Genomic DNA, 13048 nt, shown 5'->3' on the forward strand with positions numbered 1-13048 from the left:
CCTCCAGGAAAAAGCACAGGTGCCCTGGTGACCACTCCATCCACAGTAATCACAACTTAAATGTGAGATAGCGTCCAATCAGTGTGAACGCAATCTTTCAAAAAAGCAGATTTTTTTTCCCGGGTGCTTTTTGCTGTGTGGATGCTCTCTTTCAAAAGAAGTTTTCCGGAAGATCTCTCCTGGAAAAGCTACTTCTGAAAGAAGCCTGCAGTCTAGATGTAGCCTGAGCCCTCAGGACAAGAGCTGGAGAAGAAAACGGTGTCCTATTGTAAGGATCATTCAAGGTGTTGCATAAATGGAATTCAGCCAGAACAGCGTAATTATCACCCCCACTTTTAGTAGGATACAGTGGAATATGAAATAGACCTGAGTAATCAGGACCTCAGGTTTATTCACTTCTGATCTGACTATTTGCTATCATTGGTTTGGGGTTTTTTTTTTCCATTTCTCCCTCTAACCTATCTCTACTGAAATCCCATGGGTCAGAGCTGGTGGAAAGTTCTTCCTCTCGGCCTTTTCAATAGCAATCTGGGTTTTTAGTGAAAGGAAATTTCTCACAAGATCAGTCCACGTTACAGGGAAAATGTTTTTATTTTGTTGAAAGAAATGGAACACTTGAAAACCCAGAATATTTTGATTCAAAACAGTGCCTGGGTGCCTCATGGGAGTTGTAGTTCGGGTCCCTTAGGCTCACTCCTCTGTGTGGGGGGTTTTCAGGACAGACTACATCTCCCATAATGCTGCACAGAGAGGGGCAAAAGCCAAGAGCGGAACGGTCACCCCACAAGCAATTGGGGTTATATTTCCACACAGCTCCTAGGAATTCTCTAGCTGCACCCCAAGAAAAATGTTGCAGTGTTCCTTACATTCCATCCCTCCTTTATACCATATACAGTGCTGGTCCTAACCAATTGGCAGCCTCAGGAGACCATCCAGCTTGCCCATACGGTAGCCAGATGATTTTAAAAAAATACCAGACAAAAATTTGTCAAGAAAAAATAAACACCAGGTAAAATTTGTCGAGCAAAAAAAAAAAAGGAGGGGGAGTAAGGGAGTAACCAGGGAACCTGGGGGGAGGATTTGGGAGGTCAGGCCTGCTCCTAAGACTGGCTCTGTCTGCGGCCCCTTGAAAATGGCAGCCCCGGCTCACCCGTCCCTGAGACTGGCTCTGACCACATAACCATTGGATTTCAGCCCCTCACCTCCTTTCTAGTGCATGTTCTTGCATGCACATAATTGCTTCTTCATACTTAGCCTTTCAACCTTCTCTAGCCCTAGCTGTTGATCCCTACACACAGAAAGCCCCGGCCAGCAGGCAAAAATGTGTGGGAACAAACAAAAAAACAAACCCCAAGTAGAATTTTTATTTGGAAACAGATCATTGAATTCTACACTCCACAACAATTCTGTCCCCGCACAGACCAATTCCTCCTGCTGCCCCCGCCACACACCTGTCCTTCCATTTCTACTTCCCAACCACAAACTCTCCTGCCTCCCAGCCTTTGATTCTGCCCCACGCACACATGCACATCAAAGAGCAGCCTTTGTAAAGTGGCAGGACCCCCCTCAAGTCAATAGAGCTTCTCCAGTTTACTCCAGTGAAAGGTCGGGCCCGACGTCCCTGGCTCAGATGCGACAGTGTCAAGGTCTGTAACACAGATGGCAACTTTTTCCCCCTGTGCACTGCATCAGACAGACTAAACAACTGCCACCCCTGTTCCCACACTGCAGCATCATCCTATAATAATGTGTAACTACAGCCCAGAATCCAACACACACACACACACACACACACACACAGATCAATGCAGAACTGGCAGTCCTGCTGCCCAAGAGAGAGAATATCCACAGAGAATATTGCAGCCTTTTGCCATCTCTCTAAGGATGGGTCCAGGGAACAGAAAATCCAAGGGGTCAGTGCCCTCCGAGAGGAAAGAAAACCTTTGTTTTCTCACCCTGTTTTGCCTTTGAATCATATTCATCTGCAGCAAAGGCGTCTGTGGGATAATTCTCTCTCTGAAATTGATCAGAGTCATGAGGTGCGTTGCAACCTGGAGGTAGGTAATTGACACAGAGCCAGACGCCCCCCTGTTGCAAGCTCTCATGCAAATAGCGGGGTGGGTGTATGCACAGAAGTGAGGGATGTGTCCTAGAACGTGTTCTGCTGATTACAGCCTCTTAACAGGGGGTGAAAATCTCACAGCAATAGGCACTTTGGCTCCCCATCATGACTGGAAATGATAATTATGCGAGAAAGATGTCGTTAGAGAGCACTTCACAGCTGTCCATGGCTGTGCATCACAGCCACCTGGAATTCCATGGTGACAAAGGGAACGGGTCTCATTGCCGCTCCAGACACAATGGGATAATGCAGATGAGTTCAATGACTTGCCATAAGACTCCCAAAACCAGGGAATCCAATCTTCTTGCCTTGTACTTTGGTTGAGCCCCGAGATACATTGCCAATTCGGCTAATATTGTGGTGTTTATCTCACGGGCATTTAGCTGAATGCGTAATTCCTAGTTAGCAGCGCAACACAAATCTTTTTAGGCTTCAAAGGAATGTGACAGGTAATTCCCACTGCAGTTCTACAGGGCAGCTGAGAAGTAATTATCCTTCTCCCTAGTAAATCAATTAGGGCTGGATATAGGTAGCACTTTTCTCCTCCTCTATGTAACTGTTAATCGCCTAAGCACTAATGAGCCAACAGCTTCAGCAACAGTGTGCAAACTAATCAATGGTCCACAGAAACGGTAAGCATCTCAGTCGGACCGGGAAGTGGGCAGGTTCAAACTCAGGAAGCAACTCGGGCACACTGTAAAACCATTTCGTCTGGGAACGGAGAGAGAAAAAGAGCGTTCACGTGACCCTCCAGTGTCTAGCAAACAAAGAGGCCATGAGATTTACTTCTAATGCACATGGGAAGTCATTGCCTATAGCTCAAATGGTTACGGCTGTGTTTTCAGAGATGAAATACAATACCCTTCTCCACAGGTGTGTGATTTATTTATCTAGCACTTCATTATGGTGATTTATTACGCATCTTGCGGTCGCGCACAGCAGCCCCCCGTCAGAGGCAAGTCCCCAGTTGTGCTGGGTATCATAGGAACGTTTAACAACAAATAAAAATGCTCTCTGCCCAGAGCAGTTTGCAATCTGAGTACTTGGGTCTGCTCTGGAATACGTATTCATCACACTCTCGTCCTTAAACAAGGCAAAGGGGAGGGCGAGTCTCATCCTGGCGAAAGACAAACCCAAGGCAATCGAACAGCGCGAATGAGAGTCTCCAAGCACTCGACCAGTTGGTACGTAGGAATCATTTTACCTTCCACCCATAGGGAGCCAATCTGGGGTCGACACAAGGCCGATGTGTGACGGTGTGCAGCAACACTGACTACAGTGTCGGACAGGACGCAAAGAAGAGGGAACCCCTATCCAATTGAAACAGCAAGGAGCGGATGGGTTCACCTAAGAAGGTTTTCAAACTTTTTTTTTTCTCGTGACCCTGCTGAAGGAAATTGTTGGTGCCCGCAACCCAATATAAATTGACTAGAGGGTGGGCTCCGGGATGAAGCTGAGGCTGAGAGCTTTGGGGTGCAGGAGGAGGCTCTGGCTGTGGGGATGGGGCAGGGCTGGGGCAGGAGGGGATTATCTCAAGTGGCTCCCACTCAGCGGTGCAGTAGGGGGGCTAAGGCAGCTTCCTGCCTCTCCTGATACCGCAGACCATGCTGCCCCCACAAGCAGCCGCCAGCAGCTTCCCAGCCAATGGGAGTGCAGAGCTAGTGCTCAGGGCAGGGGCAGTGCATGAAGCCCTGTGCGTTTCCCCCCCACGCACACCTCCCCAGGAGCCAGACCTGTTGCTGCCCACTTCTGGGGCACAGTGCAGTTTGCGGTGCTGGGACAGGCAGGGAGCTGCCTTAGCATCCCCACTGCTCACCTGATCCCCCTGCAGCTCCAAGACCCAGCGCCCGACATTCCACCCCCCAGTGCTGGGTCGTGTCCCCTAGTTTGAAAACCGCTGGACTAAACTGTAAAGCCAGAAGGGTTACAACAGGCGCTGGGAAGCAGTGTTGTGTCCCCAGGCTGCAATTAGCCAATGAGATGACTCTGATGACGTACTACAGTGGATAGATTCTGCTTAATGGCAACCTCAGTATGAGCAACTTTTCCTTACTCGCAACGTTTTGCTGGCAGCTGATTCCAAACAATGGGATTGCTGTTAACAGGAAGTGGCTCTTGCCCACAGGCATGCTGTCTATCAACAAGTTTGCTAGAAGCAAGCTCCTCCCTCGAATCAGTTTGCTGGCTCTGAACTCGTGCAGCCTAGGCCTTCTGTTGCGTGTCATGGCTTCCAAACACGGAGACCATCTCTCGCTGATCAAGGTAGGGCTCTGGAGGCTGTAGGTGAGCTAAGCAAAGGCGAGGAGCCGAGAAGGCGGATGTCTCAAGACCCATCATGTGGGGCATTAAGAGAGGTGACATGTCACAGCATTATGAGATCGGCACATCCCAGGGCCCCAAGCAGCTACGTGATGGCTAGAGGGGCTTTGTAATACATAAACACTATCCGAAAATGGTGTGCCGCTTCACGCTGTGTCACACAATTGCCCCCAAAGCTGAAGCCCTTCTCCTCAGCCCCACCCCAGCGCCCACACCGTAGGCAAATTATGCTGGGTTGCGGACACCAACAATTTTCTTCAACTGGGTCTCTTAGACTCATAGACTTTAACGTCAGAAGGGACCATTATGATCATCTAGTCTGACCCCCTGCACAATGCAGGCCACAGAATCTCACCCAGCCCCTCCTAGAATAATACTCTCACCTATGTCTCAGATACTGAAGCCTTCAAATAGTTTGAAGACCCCCAAGATGCAGAGAATCCTCCAGCTGTGATCTGTACCCCATGCTACAGAGGACGGCGAAAAACCTCCAGGGCTTCTGCCAATCTACCCTGGAGGAAAATTCCTTCACGACCCCAAATAAGACATGAGACAAAAGGATGAAAACCGCTGGTTTAGTCCTTTCTTGGGTGACACTACCCACTCCTTGCGGTTTCAATTGGATAGGGGCTGTTCTTCTTTGCATCCTGTCCTAAAGGACATACAGCACAGCATACAGAGGTCTAAACTTGCTCTATTCCTTACAGCAGGTTTTCATTGTGCTTTTTTTTTTTCCATTTTATGTTTCAACACTGTACCAAGCTGCAGCTTAATACACGGTGGCTCAGCTCCTGTCCCATATCATTGCTCTGTGCTCACTGGAAGTCGTCTGCTCACTGGAAACTGCTTTTTTTTTTCTGGGAAATAAGTGGTTACTAATAGGCAAAGTCAACTGTATTTGCAGCCTGATACCTTGCTTCAGAACTTAGGTGGGGAAAGTGGTTCTGGAAACGGAATGAGCCAGTATCAGCACTCCTCTTTGCATCAGAGAGCCGTAGAATTGAAGGCATGAAGAGATCATTGTGTGATCATACATAAAAACATAAGAATGGCTGTACTGGGTCAGACCAAAGGTCCATCTAGCCCAGTAGCCTGTCTGCCAACAGTGGCCAGCGCCAGGTGCCCCAGAGGGGTGGACCGAAGACAATGATCAAGCAATTTGTCTCCTGCCATCCCTCTCCAGCCTCTGACAGACAGAGGCCAAGGACACCATTTCTATCCCCTGGCTAATAGCCTTTTATGGACCTAACCTCCATGAAATTATCTAGATTCTCTTTAAACTCTGTTATAGTCCTAGCCTTCACAGCCTCCTCTGGCAAGCCTCTCTTTTGAGCTGCTAACACAGGATAGAGAATTTCATCCAATACCCTCAGCCTGCCTCCATATCAACCCTATGCACTAGAGCCCACCAAACAGCTTTGAATCAACCTTATATGATGCTTATGGGGTTTCAATTGTTTATGGGGTTTCAATTCACACATACAGAATGGGAAGCGACTGTCTAGGAAGGAGCAAGGCAGAAAGGGATCTAGGGGTCATAGTGGACCACACGCTAAATATGAGTCAACAGTGTGACACTGTTGCAAAAAAAGCAAACATGATTCCAGGATGCATTAACAGGAGTGTTGAGAGCAAGACACAAGAAGTCATTCTTCTGCTCTACTTTGCACTGATTAGGCCTCAGTTGGAGTACTGTGTCCAGTTCTGGGCACCACATTTCAAGAAAGATGTGGAGAAATTGGAGAAGGTCCAGAGATGAGCAACAAAAAATGATTAAAGGCCTAGAAAACATGAGCTATGAGGGAGGCTGAAAGAATTGGGCTTGTTTAGTTTGGAAAAGAGAAGACTGAGAGAGGACATGATAACAGTTTTCAGGTATTTAAAAAGGTGCCACAGGGAGGAGCGGGGGAAAATTGTTCTCCTTGGCCTCTGAGGATAGGACAAGAAGCAATGGGCTTAAACTGCAGAAAGGGAGGTTTAGGTTGGACATTAGGAGAAACTTCCTAACTGTCAGGGTGGTTAAACACTGGAATAACTTGCCTAGAGAGGCTGTGGAATCTCCATCACTGGAGATATTTAAGAGCAGATTAGATAGGCAGTGCTTGGTCCTGCCATGAGGGCAGGGCACTGGACTTAATGATCTCTGGAGGTGCCTTCCAGTTCAAGTATTTCTAGGATTCTAAATCTCGTAAGGAAGCCAGTTGTCATTTTTCCTTTGGACCCTTGAAAATGACTCCTTCCAGGACAACAGATGGGACTTTGTGGAGTCAAGCAGTGACAAAATCTGTACAAACAACGAGTAGTCCTATAGCACTTTAGGGTGTGTCTACACAGCAGGGCTTAACTCGAAATAAGCTCCGTAAATTGAGCTTCGTCAATTGCATAGCTTATTTCAAAATAGCTTATTTTGAAATTGGGAGCATCTACACGGCACTTATTTCGAAACAGAGCACTCTTCCTCCGACTTCCCCTACTCCTCGTACAATGAGGGTTACAGGAGGGGAGTAAGATGTCTGGCAGTTTGGCAGTATTTTGACATTATTTCAAAATAACTGCCTGCTGTGTAGATGCGGACTAAGTTATTTCAAAATAACGCTAATTATTTCAAAGTAATGTTGCTGTGTAGACGTATCCTTAGAAACTAACAACAATATATACATGGTGTCAAGAGCTTTCGTGGGCAATACCCACTTTCTCAGATGAGCACAGTCATCTGAGGAAGTGGGTTTTGCCCATGAAAGCTCGTGAGACTCTATATTTTTGTTAGTCTCTAAGGGTACGTCTAGACTACAGGCTTTTGTCGACAGAAGTTTTGTCGACAGATACTGTCGACAAAGCTTCTGTCGACAAAGAGCGTCTAGACTACATTCAGTTCTGTCGACAAAATAAGCTGCTTTGTCGACATGGCAGTGTAGACGCAAAGGACAGTTTAGATGCAATAATGCCTTCTGTCAACAGAACTCTGTCAACAAAAGGCGTTATTCCTCGTAAAATGAGGTTTACCAGCGTTGACAAAACTGCTGAGTTCTGTCAACGTTATGTCGACAGAACTCAGCGGTAGTGTAGATGCAGGTTTAGTTTTGTCGACAAAAGTCCACTTTTGTTGACAAAACGCTGTAGTCTAGACACACCCTAAGGTGCTACAGGACTACTTGTTATTTTTAAAGTGCCAGACTAACACGGTGACCCCTCCGAGAAAAACATGAACAATGTGGTCCCATTTCACTCAAAACATTGACCGGGTGAAGATGATTTTCATGAGCTTTCCGCCTCTGCATTGAAAAAAAAAAAGCTGCCTATACATATTGGGATTGTCGTTCTGTTTGATTGCTATAGAAATGCGCCTGCCATAAGGATTCCAGGCAGAGAAATAAACATCCGTCCCGAAACCTCCATGGCCTGACCAGTGATGGAAAAACAATGGTAATGAGAATAATAGCAAAATACAACTCTGGGAAGCTATTGAGACAGAGACATGAGATAGGCAGTTTGAAAATGATCTAATGTAATTGTCTCCAAGCCTGTAGTGAGACAAGCATTCAGCTAGAGCAATCTCCTTCTGACTTCCAGGGGCAGCCAAAAGTGCCAGCGCTCAGCTAGTTCCTGGAACCGACCAAATGAGGACTTCAGATATAAGAGCATTCAGCAGTCTTGCGAGGGCTGCGTTCGGTGAGTCAGCGGCAGTTCTAATTGCAGCGTGTGGGCAGTCTGGGCAGAGGGCTTGAACGCTGTGATATCCTGCTCTCCTACGAACCCCACTCAAGGCATGAATCCCAGCCCTCCTCTCCACACACACATACGTGTACCAGCCCTCTTACATGATGTAACCAGCTACCGGTGTCAGTCACATCTTTTCCTCTCGCTCCCCTGCTAAATGAAGGATGCGTAAAAGGAAGCAGCGTCGAATGCGAGGGGGAGATCTCTTTTACCAAGTGTTTCCAATAACAAAGAGGCTGATAATAAGGCAAGAAGAGGTAGCGGTTGAAATCGGCAGAGGCCAAAGTCTCACAAAGGTTTGTGCGAATTCAGCTTATTTAGAAGCAGAGGAGTCAGAAACAAGGAAATTTAACTCACTTCTCTAACAACAGGCTAGATTTCTGCGGGAGATTAAGGGCTTGGCTCAGATCCGCATGACTCCTGTCTAAACCAAGAGCAATTCCACTGAATGTCATGGAGTTACCCCCAGTGTCAATTAGATCAGATTCATGTCCCTTAATTCTTCATGATTTACTTCTGGATTTTGCTTTAGGATCAGAATTCTTTGATGAAAGAAGCCAGCATGGTAATTGTGTTTCTATGGCTACCAAATCAATAGTGTTTCCTTACCTTCCTCTTGTTAGCAGGATTGACATACAGGTAGCTTAGCACCGTCTTCAGCCCCACTTTGTCGTTCAGCTTTTCATAGGTCGTGCCATAGTCCGTAGACCTGCAAGGAAGAGACAAAAAGGAAATAGACGGTTCTGCAAAGGTGGGGAAGGGGCATTGGGTGTCTGAGGCTGCACATTCTTGTTCCTGAACCAGCCATTTTATTCCAGGGGGAGGAGGGGAAAGAGAGGAGACCTGGAGCCCTCTGAGGTGAGAGTGTGTCTACATCTCCTGCTCCTCATGCTGCACTGAGAATCACACAGGCAAACGCCTCTACCTGGGGAGCGCTCCAGATTCCAGTGTGTGCCGAGGTGGGTGTCAAAGGAGGACCAGGACTGAGGTTTGTAGGGTCCCCTCAGAATGATACCCTCACCCCCACACAGCACCCCGGGCCCTCCTCAGCGCCTCGTGTCGAAAACAGACAGCTACCTCCCCAGCTAAGCCCTGGGACGCAAAGATGTTTGTGAGCGACGGGATCGCAAACCAGATCCAAACTGTAGCGACTGGGCTCCTGTCCAGGTCACATGGCTCCATCCGGCCACCCCCAAGCTCTGTCGCCCCCGGGCGACTCCCGTGCCAGGTGTTTTCTTTCTCCGCGTGAGGTAGCGAGAGTCAGGCAGATCCCACAAGATGCAGCAGATGAGCTGGGGGCGACGCTGCCCATTCGTGACCGGCAAAAAGGGGCTGCTTCCGTCAGCTTTCTCCTCCTTCTCTCTGGGGAGGCATTTCAAATGCTTTCCCCCTGTTTGGTGCTTTTCTGTGTCCCCTTCCTCTCCCCCACCCCTTCCTGGTGAAGTCAGGATTCACCCTGTCAGAGCAAACCAACGCCCCATGGCGGCTGCTCGCCTGTCTCTCACAGCAGCCAATGCCAGGTACTCCGGGGGAAGATGCGCACTCCTCACCATGCACCTAACTGTGCTACATTAATGGCCATGGAGAAAAGGCCTCCTGACCCTGGTGATCACTGCTCAGCGTGCGCCATGAAGCATGAGGATGGGTGGCCCTGGCAATGTTACCCTGCCCCCTTTCTCCCCCTCTCCCTCTTCATCCTCCTCAGTGTACCGAGCCTGCCCTGGACCTGCCAGGATTGGCCAGGGCTACCTGGGGGAAAGAGACCTACCCCCACGGCCCTGCAGGGCATGCTCCCCCTGGAGGCCCACTATCAAGGCCGGTGGAGCAGCAGGCGGACCGAACCGCCGAGGCCAGTCAGCGGGGAACAGCCGGAGAAGCCCCCAGTCCGGAGGGAAGTGGGGATGAAGGCGGCTGTGGTGAGTCTGGCAGGACGTAGCCCAGGATGGGGAGTTCGCTGCCAACGAGCTCGGCGTGTTTCAGGCGGGTTCCCCGCTGAGGTACTGGTGGCCACCCTGCCACTGGCAGGGCCCTGGGACCCAGTGGAGAGGGTGGGCCTCGGTCTCCCTACCCGATTCCCATTAACCCCCAAGAGAGGAGCGCTACAGCTGTGATTAGTGACTGTGGCCGCTAGGCCACACTGCCCTGCGGGAAGGGAGTCGTTTCTGACTCTGGCCGCTAGGCCTCACTGCCCTGCGGGAAGGGAGTGGTTACTGACTCTGCCCGCTAGGCCTCACTGCCCTGCGGGAAGGGAGTGGTTACTGACTCTGGCCGCTAGGCCTCACTGCCCTGCGGGAAGGGAGTCGTTACTGACTCTGGCCGCTAGGCCTCACTGCCCTGCGGGAAGGGAGTCATTACTGACTCTGGCCGCTAGGCCACACTGCCCTGCGGGAAGGGAGTCGTTACTGACTCTGGCCGCTAGGCCACACTGCCCTGCGGGAAGGGAGTCGTTACTGACTCTGGCCGCTAGGCCTCACTGCCCTGCGGGAAGGGAGTGGTTACTGACTCTGGCCGCTAGGCCACACTGCCCTGCGGGAAGGGAGTGGTTACTGACTCTGGCCGCTAGGCCACACTGCCCTGCGGGAAGGGAGTCGTTACTGACTCTGGCTGCTAGGCCTCACTGCCCTGCAGGAAGGGAGTGGTTACTGACTCTGGCCGCTAGGCCACACTTCCCTGCGGGAAGGGAGTCGTTACTGACTCTGGCCGCTAGGCCTCACTGCCCTGCGGGAAGGGAGTGGTTACTGACTCTGGCTGCTAGGCCACACTGCCCTGCGGGAAGGGAGTGGGTACTGACTCTGGCCGCTAGGCCTCACTTCCCTGCGGGAAGAGAGTGGTTACTGACTCTGGCCAGTAGGCCTCACTGCTCTTCAAGAGCAAGGGTATTTTTACTGACTGTGGCCTCTAGGCCGGAGTGCCTTAATGGGACGGGGTATTGTTAGTGGCCCTGAGCCCTGGGGACTGATCCCCAAAGAGTGCTTCACCCCGTGCGTATTCTCGTGGAATGAGGAGTAACAGTTAATTCGAACTAAGGAGTTAGTTCAAATTAACATTTAACTGCCGCGTGTATCCGCGGGCAGTTAGTTCGGACTAAGGGGGATTTTAAAATGGCGGTGCCCGGGAACATGCAAATGAAGGCTTCATTTGCCACTCCGGTTGCCCTCGTTTGCCTACCTCGCTCGAACTAACGAGCTAGCATAGACATACCCTTTGAGAGGCCTTAGAGGCCTAACGCCCTTCCTCTGAGGGGACCAGGCGTACCCACCCCACCACACTACCTTTGAAGAGAAAACATTAGGAACCCCAGGCACTGGCTAGATGGACGTTCTCTCCGCTACCGGCTGTAGCAAACGGGCTTGTTTCATGGTTCGGGCCTTGAAGCGAGGGGGGCAGGACGCTGTGATCAGTATTCACATCTCTGCACATCTGCTGCAGGAGCCATGCACTTCTCCCACTACCAAAGTGAACAGCCCTGCTCCCCTGAAGAGCCGCGACAGACCCTCTCCCAGTTCACGAGGGAGTCTGATTGGCTCCACAGTATGTCCCGAGTCAGCTCTTCCTAATGCTTCTATTTCGATAATGCACCCCCAAAATCACAGTGAAAGAGTCCGAGGGGTGTGGTCCACCGCGAGGCAGCCAAACAAGATGTCTCAAGCCAGACTGCATAGTCAGTCCAGGGTGGGAAAACCAGATATTATTTCAAAGGGGGCTATGATATCACATTGTTCCTTCTGTAAACACAGCCCCCAATTTTGCCACTGATTCCACCATAAAAGGAGTTAAACCAACCCCCATCGCTCGAAGACCCACAGAGCGTTTGGAAGCACAATAGGATTCCAGTTTGGTTTGAGTTCCTCTTTATGAAATCGATAGAGGTACCAACACCTAGACCACCGCTGACGTAGCTGGCATACTGATTTTTCCCTCCTGGCAAATCCTGACACTAAAGTCGTCTGATGGATAGAAAGTGAACAAACCTGGCGCAATTAGCTCGGCACCCCAGTACATGCCTGTGCACTGGGGCAGAAATCTTCCACTTCTGCTAAACGCTTTGTAACGGAAATAGGATGTATCTCTTTGGTCTAGCTCCCCCCAGCAATGCTGAAGCTCTGAACAAACCCGATCACCAATTATTCCAGGGAAGGACACAATAGCTCATGTGCTGGAAGCCGGACAATGAGAAAGATCACTAATTTCAATCAGTGTTCAGACAGAATGCAAATAATAGTTTAATACATTCCCATGGGGCCAGTGTGGTTTTATTTCCATCCTCAATTTCAGATCTCCCAAAATGCTCAGCACTTGTAAAGATGCCCTAATGACCCTTTCTCATTAGTCCACTGTCGGTCTCTTCACTTGCCCTTTCAAAGCATAGGTAGAGAGGAAGTACGATCATTATTTCTTTAGCTTTGCAGAGAGTGTCAAAGGATATCACGGAAATGCTCTGAACTTCCATAACATCTTCCGTCAAAGAGACCTCGAAGCCTTTAACCAGATTTAATCAATTCATACTCAAAGTCTCAGTGGCCACAGGGAGAAATAATATTCCCATTTTACAGATGAAGACACTGAGGCATTGGAAAGACGAAGGCCAAATGCTTCAAACTAGGGTGTCTCCAGTTATGCATGTAAATGCATATTTAGCCATCTGAATAGGAGGCTAAACACCGCCCCTTCTGGAAAACAACCCACTTTTTTGGTGCCCCAAACGAAGAAGATGTCTAACTTTCGGCACCAATGGGAGAGCGCTGACTCCAGCTCTAACCATTAGGTTGTACTCTCATCACTGAAGACTAGTCACCAGGGCAGCCCTCAGACTCTTACCAACAATGTAATGGGCCCGCATATAGTTATGCTCATCGAGGCTAGCAAGACCAATGAGCTGCACACTCAACA

The 13048-nt window shown here is 49.6% G+C and overlaps 1 protein-coding gene across 2 annotated transcripts in view; it reads right to left on the bottom strand.

Annotated features, from left to right (window-relative positions):
• SORCS3 (sortilin related VPS10 domain containing receptor 3) overlaps window positions 1-13048 on the bottom strand; it is a 498174-nt gene that overhangs the window by 249121 nt on the left and 236005 nt on the right. For both annotated transcript variants that reach the window (XM_006135388.4, XM_075935518.2), the window contains exon 3: window positions 8768-8867. In XM_006135388.4, coding sequence (XP_006135450.3) covers window positions 8768-8867 — 100 coding nt within the window. The remainder of the gene's footprint in view (window positions 1-8767; window positions 8868-13048) is intronic.

Source organism: Pelodiscus sinensis, chromosome 8 (assembly GCF_052426305.1).
Source record: "Pelodiscus sinensis isolate ZL-2025 chromosome 8, ASM5242630v1, whole genome shotgun sequence".
Taxonomy (NCBI): domain Eukaryota; kingdom Metazoa; phylum Chordata; order Testudines; family Trionychidae; genus Pelodiscus; species Pelodiscus sinensis.